At 37.6% G+C, this 14,557-nt stretch overlaps 1 protein-coding gene across 8 annotated transcripts in view; it reads right to left on the bottom strand.

The window, feature by feature from the left end:
• The window catches only part of LOC129738565 (nascent polypeptide-associated complex subunit alpha, muscle-specific form), a 368,810-nt gene that overhangs the window by 243,717 nt on the left and 110,536 nt on the right, over positions 1-14,557 (bottom strand). For all 8 annotated transcript variants that reach the window (XM_055729789.1, XM_055729794.1, XM_055729792.1 and 5 more), the window contains one exon: positions 9,893-10,081. In XM_055729789.1, the coding sequence (XP_055585764.1) occupies positions 9,893-10,081 (189 nt within the window). The remainder of the gene's footprint in view (positions 1-9,892; positions 10,082-14,557) is intronic.

Here is a 14,557-nt window from a genome sequence, read left to right as displayed (position 1 = left end):
CTTAACTTTGGATTCTGAACGCTCAACTTTCAACTTCAACTCCGAACTCCGTAATTGTAACTTTTAATTCTTTACTAAAGTTTCAACGCTCAACTCCGGAATCCAAATTATGAACCTTTTTCTCTCAACTTATACCTCTATGCTCTAGAGTCAGAACTCTGATCTATACATAAACTCTCAACAATTCTGAGCTCTGAACTCTTGATTTTTATGCGGTTTCCAAAAAATTCAGAAATTTAGAACGTAAGCTCAGGCAGCCTTTAGGACGTCAGGAATTAAGATAGTTAGGTCATCATGTCTATAGGCCGTCCATTCTATGGGACGTTATTTTTTTGGCCGTCATTGCTCTAAACCGTCAGATTTCAATCTTTTGAAATCATCAGAAACACATGTGACTATGGATGATCTTATTCGCATTCAAATACAGATTGCACTCAAAACCGGTGACTTGTATAAGGCTTTTAGGGCCTTGAGGTCGTAATGTACCTAAGCTGTTAGGTTCCTAGGCCGTCAGGTCTTTAAACCGTCAACCTTACAGCAGCCTGGCCTTCAGACAATCAGGTCCTAAAGTAATTAGCCCTACTAAGATGTCAGCTCCTTCCAGCAGGCAAGTCTCCATAGGCCGTCAGGTCCTTAGGGTTTAATGGCCTTTAGGTACCTAGGCCGTCATCTTCAAGGGTTTTATGGATTTCGGCTTCCTGGCTTTTCCAGGGTTCATAAGGCCGCCATATATTTAAGTCGTTCAGTCTCATCGTCATCCGTTGGTCCATTAGGCCGTCAGATCTATAGGTCATCAGGTCATTAAGAAGTCAGTCACAAAGTCTTAAAGTCATCAAATGTAAGACCGCGTCTTGAGGCCTTCAAGTCTACAGACCGTTAGGTTTTCAGCGCGTCATTAAGACAACAGGCCATCAAATTTTCAGGCTGTCAGGTCTCTAGGGTTTAATTTCCACAGAAGTTTCTATGCTGTCAGATCTGGAGATCATTCAACAGGTTTTAAGGTGGTCAGGTCTTTAGGCCGTCATGTCTATAGGTCACCCAGTTTACGAAGTCCGCCACGTTTACGGGCCATCTGGTCCTTAAGGTCGGCAAATCCTTAGGTCGCCTTGTATATCGTTCGCCAGGTCTTCAGGCCGGGGATGGTTATGCCAAAAAGTCTTAAAGTCGTTTGATATTCAGAGCGGTAGGTAATTTATTGGCCAGTCAGTTCTTTAGGTAGTCATGTCTTTCAGGATTTCAGGACTTGAGCCTCCATGACTTTAGGCCGCGTCGTAAAAATAAAATGAATATTTGGGCTACAGACTTCACAGCTTTGAGGCAAATTGAAATCCGCAGATCAATGAACGATTTTGATTAATTAGATTCATTTTTATGGAATTTCCTGAAATAATGAAGGGAGAAGATCCTTGAAATTTTTTTTTTGTAAATCGAAACGTAGGAATAAAGCAACTATGGAGACCATATCGAACTGATTATTTTTTTTTTTTAGAGAATCTCATGTTTTGTCTAATGAAAGTGCTTTATTTTTTTTTTTAAACAATGTTGCCAGTTTTCCAATTTCTAATATTGAAACTTCAAACTGAATTTATTAGGCCATCCAGCGATCATATTGATCTATCAATCTTGAAAACATGAATAACAGCAGTTGCCGCCCAGAAGTCGAAACAAAAAAAATCACACATCCAATCCAAAATATGAAAAATCGCATGACAAAACACGAAGCTTCACACGAAACCCCTTCTTCCGTTTGGGCATTGTATCGAACTGAGACGTGCTAAACATAATCCATGTTGCTGCTGTTGTTGATAATACAGGGGCCGAATTGCTCAGAGCTATGCATGGATTGTAAACTCATAAATCAACAAACCGGGACGCTACTAAACATAGGGTTCCAGATTTTTTTCGGTTGTGTTGTTTTTTTTTCTATTTTCATTTTCGGGTTCTCGTTTTTAGGAAGTTGAGTAGTGTGAAAAAAAATCAAACGAACGGATTGAAGTTTAGAGGATGAGAGAGGTGTGGCCGCTTTTCGTTCCCTTTTATGTGCCAGATTTTGATCGATTTGGTGGTTTTTTTTTGCAACATTGCCTGTCGTTCAGCAAGTTCATAAAAATGATGATTATGAAACGCCTGCCTTTCAGATGAAATCAAGGGTTTTCCTACACAGATAGGTGAGTTGACTCAATTTTCGTTTTTTTTTAATCTGAAAATTTGAACCATCCAATGGATTTTGTTATTTTTTCAAACTTTTGAATATCGTTTAAAATTATTGAAAAAAGGAAAACTGGCATCCCGAGTGGATTATTCCTTTGTGAGCAAAGCCATCTATATTTCGGTGCCTAGTTAAGTACTTTCATAAAGCAAACTGCCATCGAAGGAGCACGGCTCGCTTCCCATGGCCTACTACTGACTGCTGACTGTACTGTATACTCTGTCGATTCGTATTCATTCCGGAGCAATATTTGTAGAACGAAAGAGGTGGATCGAATTCGAGGGATGAACGAAAACGGCGAGTGAGGGGTGAGCAAACAGCGCTTGAAATTGAATTGAAACTGGCATAAAATTTAATGCTCAAATAAAGTGCCGTAAATAAACGAGTTGAGGTTGCACTGCACGGGTGCCACTTTAGTTCGAGTAAGAGAAGAGTCAGGGCGTTTGAAGAAAAAAGGTGGAAAAAGTTAACCCGGTGAAAAGGTGGCGCTGCTGTCAGCGATCGAATTAAGTGCTATAATACAAGCGCGCGAGCGAGTCAAACCATTTAAGTTTTTTGCACGCGCCTACTTCGTCGAAAGATTTAGTCTCAAGTCGGGTTGAAGTGTCGATTTTTCATTACACTCCGCTGAGATTTCTTCTGACAGGGTCGCCAAACGACAAATCGAACTCACGCTAGACCATAACCATCTACCGGTCGTTGCCGTAAACCTCTTAAGCAAAAATTTGACATCTAAATAGTGGGATTATTGTCGATCAAACCTTAAAGTTAGGATTGTAAATATTATTATTTGACTTTGAATTTTGACTTCCAGGGTGGCCACTCAAAATCAAATTTTTATTTCCCGCATTTTTCCCGTTTTTTTCCCGCATGGTCTCACGAAATTCTCGTTTTTATACAACAGAAAACCAAACAAAAATCCGAATACTCATTTTCGAAACCATATAAACGAAAATCGATTAAGCTTTTTTTAGTGGTAAATGATCTTTAAATGGTTTGTTTCAGTAATGTTCACCAATTAACCTAAAAATCATTAGATTGATAAGCAGGATTTTTTTCAATTTTTAAAACTATACATATAACTCGATTCGAAAAAGAGTTTATCAATTAAAATATGTTTGATTATCATTTTTCAAATTTATTTGTATCTCATATATTTTTAAGTGCTTTATTTTTTCGTCCATTAAGCTTGCCTGTCTATGGGCGTCGGAAGCACCTTCAATTTTTTTGCTTCCTTAGCCTCCTTTTCTGCCTCTCGCTTCCGTTTCGCTATAGTTTTTTTCAGATTTTCTTTCATTTTAAGGATTTTTTTCATTTTTTTTTTTTTGCTTTTAAGGACTCGACATATCCGAGTGAGAATTGCGGGCATACTGGATTAACGATTTTGTTATCGTTATAGCTGTCACCCCCCGAGATTTATTTCTGAGAGTTCAATTCCAATAAGTGTTTTTGATTTTAAGTTCAGGCGTTCAGGCTTTACAACTTTCTCCATCAATCTCTTACAAGCCCGGTTAAATCAGCGAAGAGAAACGGAACCATCGGTGCTTCTGTCTGATACTCGTGTAAAAAGAACTCAACAGTCGAAGCGGCCGTAACAAAAAAACTCATTTTTGGTCCCAGCAAATTATCATCTACAGCTTTAGTGACAATGTCAAATACCTTCGACCGGGAAATCGATGGAAAAGTTCGCTTAAAATTTTAATGGTTTTCCTTAATCTTTTTCTGCTCTTGTTTTTTTACCTCGTCGACAAACCGTTTGAGGTACGGTAGCATTTTGGCAGCACGTTCTGCGACGCGTTCATTTTCCATTCAGCGAACGTCACAAAATTTTAACGGAAATATAGTTGAACCCGTTACTGCAGTATAATCTGCCCTTCAAAGTGGGATGTTTTTGAACAGACTAGAACCTCACTAGTTATGTAGTTCCTTGAGCATTTTTCAATTTATTGCTGGACCATCCATAGAATACTGGATCACTTGTTTCAGTAGATCAGGATTTTTCGAAAAACATAGTTTTACGCCATTTAGAAGGTCATTCGAGCGCGTCGAATAAGAATGTAGAACCAATATACCTTGCTTCAACTAGGTTTGTGTTTTGATTCCAGAAGCGCACACTAATATCTACATATTTGTTGCTTCTGCACAATCTTATTTAACGTTTCGTCAAATCAGAATACGAACTCGCTGCAATTCTGTAGTAAATTGAAAACTTCATTCAAAAAATAGAGAGCAATACCATGTGGAATCAAATAGTTTTTTTCCCGTTTCTATTCGATTAGCAATCTGGCTCTTCGGGAACATCCTTTTGTTGTTCAATGAAGCAAGTTCAAACTAATCGAAACCGATCCAGTTCAGCAGAAGGATTCGTTTCGACCTGGTAGAAATCGATCGAAATCAATTGGAAGGCGACTGGTGATCAATTGTCAATCCATTTCTACTTGTTTCGACCTATTTCGACTAAACTTCATTGAACATATTTCAACCGAGCCAAAAATTCCCGACTTCTCGAAAAAATTCCCGGCTTTTTCCCGCTTTTTTCCCGTTGGATTTCAAATCCCGTCTTTTTTCCGCTTTTCCCGTTTTTCCCGGATGGGTGGCCACCCTGGACTTCGGATAGACCGGCGACGAAAAGTGCCGCCCACCCGCCGTCACTAATTTATAGCGACTCTCAGGGGTCCCTCGGCGGGTGCCGAGGGGCGTTATTTAATAAATTAATTTTACGATGATTATTTGTTGCTGGGTGCAAAGTTTCATCCAGGCAGCGGGAGGAGTTCGTTCGTTTCAGAAAAGTTGGGCCAAATTGAGCGCTGCCGCTTTTGGGGAAAATACTCAGCACTGGAAGCCGATGGAATTGAGAATCGCCCTAGGGGGGTGCGCCGATGTTCGTTCCTGAGGAGGAGGAGCATAGCGCGCAATTACGCGCGGATGCGGTCATAAAATTTATGTAAACAGAAATAACAGCTTGGTAGAGAAATCAAAACTCGCGCACTCAGTAAAGCTGCTGTTTTTGTTGTTGATTTTCCTCAGTGATGATGACGCTGATGATGGCACCACTTCGATACGTTGGAAACGTTGGGAGATGAGGGCGAGGTCTTGCTCTTCCAAGCGAAATAGGTTAATTTGATCCACGACGGAGCTACCGGTTTTCGCGCTCCCGGCGCTAGATTTCCCATAAGTTAAAAACTGTTTCCCCCCTAGAGGGGACAGGCGATTACATTTGCATTAAATTGCGGAAAATGCGCGCAGATTGATTCGCGCGTTTTATGGCACCGATTTGCATTTTTATGGTTCCGTTTCGTTCGTTGGTTGTTGTCATTTTAATCAATCCATTATTTACGGCTCATTAATCATGTAGATTTCACACTCATTAATCGCGCGACAAACAACAACGGATTTTTTTTCGACACATGAGTTATTTATCTTTTCAAATTGTAGCTCTTCAAACTAGAGAGAAAAAAAACAGAAACTGACACAGAAGAGAGAAAAAAATGAAGTAGGGGAAATCGGAACCCATTCAAAAGATTGTCACCCATTGTGTTGTAGTTCGATGATGGTGGCGCGGCAAACATAAACGACTACGACAACAGTTTTAGAGAAGAAGAGGAACTCCAACAATCACATTCGGAACTCATTACTTTGCATGATAATAGTCATAATAACATCAGCGCGCACGCATTATGCGGGTTAATTTCGTGTCCATTTATTCATTCATTCGCTTAGTCATTCGCTGCTCAAATGCTTGAACTTTATCGTCGCATGTGTGATAACCGCGTACGCGTCAAGAGCGTGTCATCTTGTGTGGTTGCGTGGGAATTTATTTGAGTCATAAATTATTCAGCTGTCAACGCTTGTGTTTTTTGACGCAAATTTTCTGATTTTGATTGCAAGTCCATCTTGTGAATCAAAAATATTTAAAATTGATTTGACCGAAATTTCCATTCTTGAAGAAGACTCAATAGGGATCGAAACGTTGGAAAATCATAATAAAAATGGCTCTGAGATCCAAATCAAAATACGAACCTAAAAAACGGCGCTTAATCTGATTCAACCTTTTTGAAAGCCGACAAAGCAAAGAGCCCCTATGAAGGCAACGCAGATTGCCTCAAATTAACCACAAAAAGTGAGCAAATGGACCGAGCAGAAGGGTCCCGAAGGGAGCCCCCGGATAGAAATCAAACCCCGGCTAAAGAGGTTTTTATTATTATCTTTTGAAATTTTCCAAACCCTTTTCCCTGCTACTGGGTTAGGTCTGAATGTGTGTATGTTTTCTTGTGGGGTTGATGGCTTTTCGAGGAGCCAAACATCAAAGTCCCATCATCATCGTTCGTTTTCGTCGTTGAAGTCTTCGTCGTCGTCGTCATCATCTTTATAGGCACTTGGTGGTTGGAGAAAATGGGGGAATCGGACGGGTGTTGGGCTATCACATTCCGATGGGAGGTCCCCCCCTCCCCCCAATATTGGTATCATAAAGCTGTGGCCGAGCTTCGGAAACCGAAACCGGCTATTTGTGGTCAACTCTCTCACACTCTCCAGTAGCCACACTTTAGTACTAGGCATTATGGATCGTTGACTAGACTTCAAAAGAAGGTATAGTTTAATTTTCTTTTAACAGAGTAAATTGATTAGTAAATCAAACAATCCGTTCCAGAGACCTGGAACGAAAATTTCACAAAATAATTCAATCAATACTTTGAGAACCGAAATGTCTGAAAAACTGGGTTCCAAAATATTGGATAATTTATTGAAAAAATGTTTCATAGGCAAATTGAGACAGGGACTGACTATTAAGGATGATGAAAGACTAAACCTCCCGGATTATCTCAGAGAGGAAGAACGTTTTTCTCACTCTCAGAGAAATGAATAGTTTAAAAAAATTTCTCAATGACTTTACTCTGAAAATTGAAACCTGTGGCTACTCTGAGCAATAGAAAAATTCGATCATGTCAAACTTAGTATCTAAACAAGATTAATTCAAGCGTCTGGGAACGATTCAAGCCCCGAGACATAAAAAGTTAAAGAACCTGTTCAAAAGAAAAATTCTATTCCCAACCAACATATAACAAAAGATATACGCACATATATGTCGACAATAGTCATCGTATAAGACGTTATTAAAAATCCTATACCTATCAAAAGTGGGGGCGACATGTTTTGATTATTTTTTAAATTACGACTTCGACAACGCCTTATACAATCATATTACGATGTTGGATTTACTTTGATATTTTATGTTGCATTGGTAGTATTTTGAACGTTACATTATAGGAGTTGATTCAAACACATTTACGACTATGATGAGCTTCCCAAATAATGTATCACTTTATGCGAATTTTGTTGCGACTTGAAGCGATCGGACAATCGATTGACCATTTATGTCACCCTTTATGTAGGTTACAGTGTTATACGATGTTATTAAATTTAAGCACGGGTTGTCTACTTAAGTCATAGTTTATACGTTTTGATGAACTTTTGTGCGATATGAGGTAACTTGATAATCGTTAGACAATTTATTCCTCACTTTATAGGAGGTTCGTTATAATCTTATGTGATTTCAATCATTTAACGACCTTTATATGTGGCATGTTATGTATTACGTTGCGATTGAAATACGACTGTCGAAGAAAATGCCAAGTGGAATTACAGATATTTTGAAAATGTTCTAAATAAAATAAAATAAAAGCGCTTTACAATATATTTTAGGTGATTTACTGAATACTTCCATGACAACGCCCACATTTTTTTCAATGTAGTAAAAATATATCAATCGATTATTTTTACACCATCACACTGACACTCAATCACACAGTATCACAGCAGGTTCCTTTTAAACTAGCCGCACTGAACTTCGTACATATTGAACGGAAGCTTCTCCACGACCCTGGCTGGCATTTCTAATGTTGGCTTAAACCTGGAGTTGGAAAATTCCGGGAAAAAGGCAGGTTTTTGGACTTGGTTAAATTTTTTGAAAAAGTTTCACACTTGCGTCCGATCTTTGATTTTCGCTCATCCGATTGAATTAATTAGTTTTTCTTTTGGTAATCTGTAAAAATAAATTACATTTCCAATTTAAACAATATCTACTGACGAATGTTTCCATTCCTTATAGTAAGGGAAGGAGGAAAGCAAAATCTGCGGCCACACGCAATTTAAATCTCGCGCCGGTTTCCTCTGAAGCGATTTATGTACCTTTATAGGTGCGTCTTAAGAAATCTCATGCGATTTTTATAAGATTTCATTTCGCATCGACGTACTAAATACGACTTCATCCAACGTATCGTAACTGAATCGTATTTCATTTGATTTAAACATCTTCTACGATTAATATACGATATGGTCTAATGTTAAGTGTACATATTTACGATTTCGATTTTAGTTGCATCCATATACGAGTTTGACGACGATTTCTTCTAAGATTTCATGTCCGTTGGGATGTTTGTCATGTGCCAGATTTGGAATGTTTTGAGCAACTTTAGAAAATCTTACCACTACTCAGAGATTGGGAACAATTTTTCGAGGGAGTTGGGACAACTTGGACCATTTTTTAACAATTTCGGCCATTTTAAATATTGGAGCAATTTGCTCGATTTTAGTAATTTCGGTTCAGAAAACTAAGACATTATATTTTTTTACATATTTAACAATTTTGACGATTCTGGGAATTCTATCAAAATTAACTTTTTTTCATTAAAAAAAATTCATAAATTTGACAATTCAGTCCCTTTTAAGACATTTTTTACAATGTTGACAATATCAATAGTTTTGAAAATCTCTTTCGTTTTTTCGGAAATTTTATTAATTTTGATAATTTTTCCAAAATTTTTCCTATTATATTAGTTTGATCATTTGACCATTTTTATAGGTTTTACCATTTCGATATTTTTGACAGTGTTGATAATTTTTACAGCTTTAATAATTTGCCAATATTGATTATTTTATAAGTTTTCACATCTTTGAAATGCCAAAGCCAAAAATGTCATTACAGAAAGGAACTAAATTAATTAGAAACCGGATTCGGGTCGGATATCTGAGTACTGTAAAAGTTGGTTTGAACTGGTCTAGGGACAAAAAAAAAACAAATTTTTGGTAAGGTGGTCTGATAAGAAAAACCATTTTTTTTTCTATAAGCCAGACACCAAGAACTATCCTATTTGTACAATGAATAGGCTTATAAAATTTTATGAATGTGATGAACGATTTGTAAAACTCTACGATATTACCACATACAGAGACCAGGAACGGTCTAAATCCCGAAGAACCCCGTGAATCTCAAAAAAGTTTGTAGAAAACTGCATGTTTTATCGGAATTTGCCTTCAAATATGAACAAAGTATTGAATCATTATCCAGGAACAAGGAACGGATCGAATGCTTCGAACCTCTTTCTTCAAACACCATTTCATAATCAAAATTTTACGTTGGAAGCGAATTTTTAAGATTTCGTAATTCAACGTAGTTCTGGGATGTGAAGGGGTTTAAATTATTCGTGATACATTAATTTGAGAAAAAAACTGGAGTAAAAATATCATAATAATCCAGGAGCCAGGAACGGTTGAAACCTCTCGGGCATGTTACAAAATCTGTCAAAAAAACGCCTGAGGCTAGAAACAATTCAAATCAACAGATGGCGCCCCCCCCCCGAAGATCATCCCCAATCAAATTAATAGTATACAAATCAGATCACCTACCTTATCATCGTCCCCTTCGCTATCACAGATATATCCTTTGCCGGAGCTGCACCGGCTGCTGGCGTCGCTGAGTCGATCCCGGGAACTGTCCGGGTCCCGCTGGGCCACCGAAGATGCGGTGAGCCGTTCCGATGCCCGGCCACTATCGTCCGAGGTGCCCGGGTCCACGTTCGGCGGCAGCGAGAGGTTCTGTAAAAGGAAAATTGAAGAAAAAGAACGTTAGTGGTTTTTTTGTTCTGTGAATTTTTGAAACGAAATCCCGAAATATTCTGGAAGAAATGAATATCGATGAAATGTTTTTCTTAATTTCAGGAATAAAAGTCTAGGTTATGTGTTTGTTTTCCGGTCTGATTAGGTTAATTATAACACCCACACCCAAAGAAGAGGTTGCAAAATTTCAATGGCACTTCACCCTAACTTTATGCTAAAAATGCATATTATACCAAAAAAAGGATATGATTGGAAAAGCACTACTAGCATAAAGACTTGAGCTTCCAGGCAAAATGACCACTAAATTCAAGCGGAACAAGAAAATCATGTTATGAGATTTGCATCCTTTTAGATAATTCATCCCAGAAACCAAAAAATCAAAACGAAATAAAAAAAAATGCCGACGGGTAATGAGAATCGAACTCACAACAACAGTTACCTTCAACTTGCCATCCGGCAGCTTAACCAGTGTACTGCCTGAGCCAGATGGTAAACGAGGGTTGATTGTCATCGCCCAAACTGAAAAAAAAAACAATACGGCTAGCATTTTTGCGTTGGACCAGGGCTTTGCCAGTATTGTCTTGTTTTATGATAGGAATGGAAATTGGAAACGAGAAACTGTTTCTTGATACTGCCTACTCACATACACACGCACAGCATTGACCGAGCAGATCAAATCATTCGAGACTGGTTGCCTAGCGCTTGTTTCCATCCTCCTTTACCTTGTGATGGGACAGGAAGGGGCCTGAAAAAGTTTTTTCTTCCCGCAGTCATAAGCAATGCAGTTGCGCTGAGAGGTTAATGCCGATGGTCTCAAATCGATTCACCACCGCTCGCATTCACATCTTTTGCCAATGGCGTTGACATAATGAGATCTCATGATTGGAGCAAAATCTAAATTTTGAGTGTAAAAATTGTTCTCGGTCATACAAAAAATTGATCAGGAATAAGAGTTACAGTTGAAAAAAAAAATCATTCTTTGAAGTGTCTTTATTGACTTGGTACTCAGTGTTGAAAAAATGTACCATTGAATTTTTCGACCAGAGACTCGGAACGGAATTCATGCAGTTCCTTTGACAAAAATAAGCCAGCAACCCAGGAGAACTCATGATTGGAGTCTGAATTTTTTGTTTAAAAATTATTCCCGGTCGTACAATAAATTGATCAGCAATCAGAGTTAAAGTTGAAAAAAAAAATTCATCAAAGAGTCTATATTGACTTGGTACTCGGTCTTTAAAAAATTAAGGGATTTTTCGACCAGAGACCCGGAACGGAACTCACGCAGTTCCTATAGCGGAAATAAGCCATCAACCCTCAAGACAACCAATTAGCAAAAGTGCATTACACAAAGCGCGAACAATTTACCACACCCATCCGCCTCAGATTTGAAATCTTTAGAATGAAACAACGCGAAGAGACAGAGAGACCGGGAACGCAATCACAATGACTATCTTTGGGGGCCAGCAGCAGTGGCAGCAAATTTACGACCGCCATCAATAAAGCAAGCGGGCTCTGGCGCGAGCACCAGATTGCTATCGGATCTTGCAAATGGACAAATTTGCGTAAATTCTCAATTTCCTACTAGCTAGCGTCTCGGTCGTGTCTTTCGGTAGCCACTTCAGGAAGCTTTCAACTTGTAGCAAGTCGAACCCTTGGAAACGGATGGAAGTCCTGCCGGAGGCAGAATTTTATTGATGATTGTGCTAATGTTCTAAAGCTGTTTGCCCAGCTTTACTTCATCTCACGACCTCCAGTCCCCTTCCTCAGCTGCTAGGGAAATTACGTTTGATGAACTTAATAACAACCAAGAAGGAGCAGCAGTTACATGCTGATGCTGTTTCCACTTTGCGGAAGAGAGAGCTCGCTTTTGTGATTGTTATTTGCAAAATTGGATCCTTTATTATGGCCACTGGCCAAACGGCCAATGGACTGGCTACTGATTCTACTAGTACCAGAGACTGGTGTTCGGGCGAATCCTGTGGTTCTTGGGATCCTCTTTTCGTCGATTGTGTGTACTTTTGGTGCAAGCTAGGAAAGCATTCACCGCCCGCCGGTCTAATCCGATTTCGATTCATCTGAGCTTTTGAATCCTCTTCGAAACCGGCAGCAACCAGGCAAGACTCAAGCCGGATCATCCAAGCAAAAGTTTATATTACACTCTTACAACCGAGCTAGGTTGGAAACACCATCGTCCAAGTCAGGGATGCCGACTGCCGGGCCCCGATTGCCCTCTCGAACTCTAAGAAGGGCAATAAATTTGCGGTCTAGTGCCCGATGATGATGCCGAGCTCCGGGGGCAGATTGAAATGAATCTGTTTGGTAATAAAGCTGAGAGTTAGGATTGTTCTTCTCCATTGGGTTGGTTTTGCTTCCGGGAGATTTTCTCCCGGGTATGAGTATGATATCCGTTTTACTTCGGTTAAATGGATTGTTAATTAACACGTTTCCCCTGTTGAATAATCTGGCAGGGATCAACCGAGGACGGGAGTAAGGAAGAAATCAGACGGAGGAAGCTCGGTTATTGATGGAATCTTTAGTTCTAAATCTGGGAACCGAGAATGTATTCCGTACCGATACAATTAATCTAAAAGAAAAATAACAACCCCAATGGGTTGTGATCTGAAGGTGTGGAACGTTGAATTTAAACATTCAGAGACCGGGAACGTTTTGAATTATGAAATGTTATGGAATAAATATTCAAATCGAATAACAAAGGCGATAAGTGAGTCTCAGAAATTCATTAATTTTTAAGTGACTTTAGAACGTTTTCGAGTGGTTGAATTTCAGAGACTATTCAAGATATTGGAAAACACCATTACCTTCTTAAACTGAAGAAATAAATAAACAAATTTTATGGCAATCTTATTATTAAGCTTAAGGGTTCGAGAACTTTACACAATGTTAAATATCTGGAACATAAAAAATCAAAATGTCATCCGATCAGCTGACAAGAAAGCTGTTTAACAACTGGAACTTTCGACAAGGAACTCAACGAATTAAGCAAAAAGTCGTAAGAAAAGAGAGTCGTTGTAGAATTTTCGCGAGGAAAAATGACAATAACGGGTTAAACTCCAATAAAAAAGAAAAAAAGTTAAACTTGATTATATCAGAGACTAAGAAATACGATCAAAACGACAGATTTCGAAATTATGGCAGAGACTGAAATTGATATCTGAAAAAAAAACACTGGAAAACGAACTTGATAAAAAAAAGGTTTCTGGAAGGATTTAGAAAATTTGAGTGTTTTTGGATTTTTCATTCATTTTATCATCTTTGTCATTCTTGCCATTTTTGTTTTTTTTTTTGTTTTTTAGTCATTTTAATTATTTTAGTGATTGAAGTAATTTTGACCAGTTTAGTCATTTTTCACATTTCGCAAATTGCATTTGTAAATGATGTTGTTACACAAAGAATAGACAATCCTGAATTACTTTCAAAACTAAATTTTTACGCACCCTCCCGTCCATTAAGAAATAAACATTTGTTCTACATTAAACTTTACGACAAAGACTATGCAAAACATCAACCTATTAATCAAATGATGTACAAATACAATTTAAAAAGTGAAATTATAGACGTAGCGATGAACAAAACACAATTAAAAAAGGCATTCAAAAACAACTTCATAGAACAACAAAACAATAGCTTACATTAGTTTTAAGTAGTTTTAAGTATTGTAGTCTACATAGTTGTTCTTAGTTTTTATGTTTTTATTTCAAATCATTTTTTTTTTGGTTTGAAGTAATTTTAGTAAATTTTGTCATGATAAAATTGTAACTAATTTTAAAAAAACATTAGAACCTTTGTTCTAATCGTCTATTTTTTAATTTTTATAAATTTGTATCAATTTTGTCTTTCTTGTCTTTTTTGTCATTTGACAATTTTTGTTAAGTTTTTTCTGTGTTTTTTGTCACTCGAGGGAATTTTGCCATTTTTGAGATTTTTTTAACTAGTTTCAATTTTCATCATTTTTGTAATTCCATTCATTTTTACCTATTTTTGTTTCTATTTTGTCACATTTTCCACCGCATTTGAGCCTCTTTTTCATTTCACATTTTAGACTTATTTTTAATCAGTGTCTTCTGTTTTTTTTTCATAATTTTAAATTTTTATCATTTTTGTGATGTGTAATGTGTCATATTTCTCTATTTTTTCGTCGCATTTTGGCCTCGTTTTCATTACTTTTTTGTTTCTTAGCTCATTTTTGTCTCAATTTTCATAATTTTTGACTCAGTTAAGATTAATCTTTGATCATTGTTTTCTCATTGTTTTCTTTTGTTTCATTTTAAACTAATTTTGGATTATACTTTTTAAGTCATTCATGTCCCCGTTTTTGGTATAATTTTTGTATCTTTTTTTTTTTAACTTTGGTATAGTTTTGAATACGCTTCTTCTTAAATTTTCCTCATTTTTTTTATTTCAATTTAATTTTTGTCTAATTTTTATAGAACACAA

The sequence above is a fragment of the Uranotaenia lowii genome, chromosome 1 (assembly GCF_029784155.1).
Source record: "Uranotaenia lowii strain MFRU-FL chromosome 1, ASM2978415v1, whole genome shotgun sequence".
Classification (NCBI taxonomy): Eukaryota; Metazoa; Arthropoda; class Insecta; order Diptera; family Culicidae; genus Uranotaenia; species Uranotaenia lowii.
This window is presented reverse-complemented; position numbering and strand designations above follow the sequence as displayed.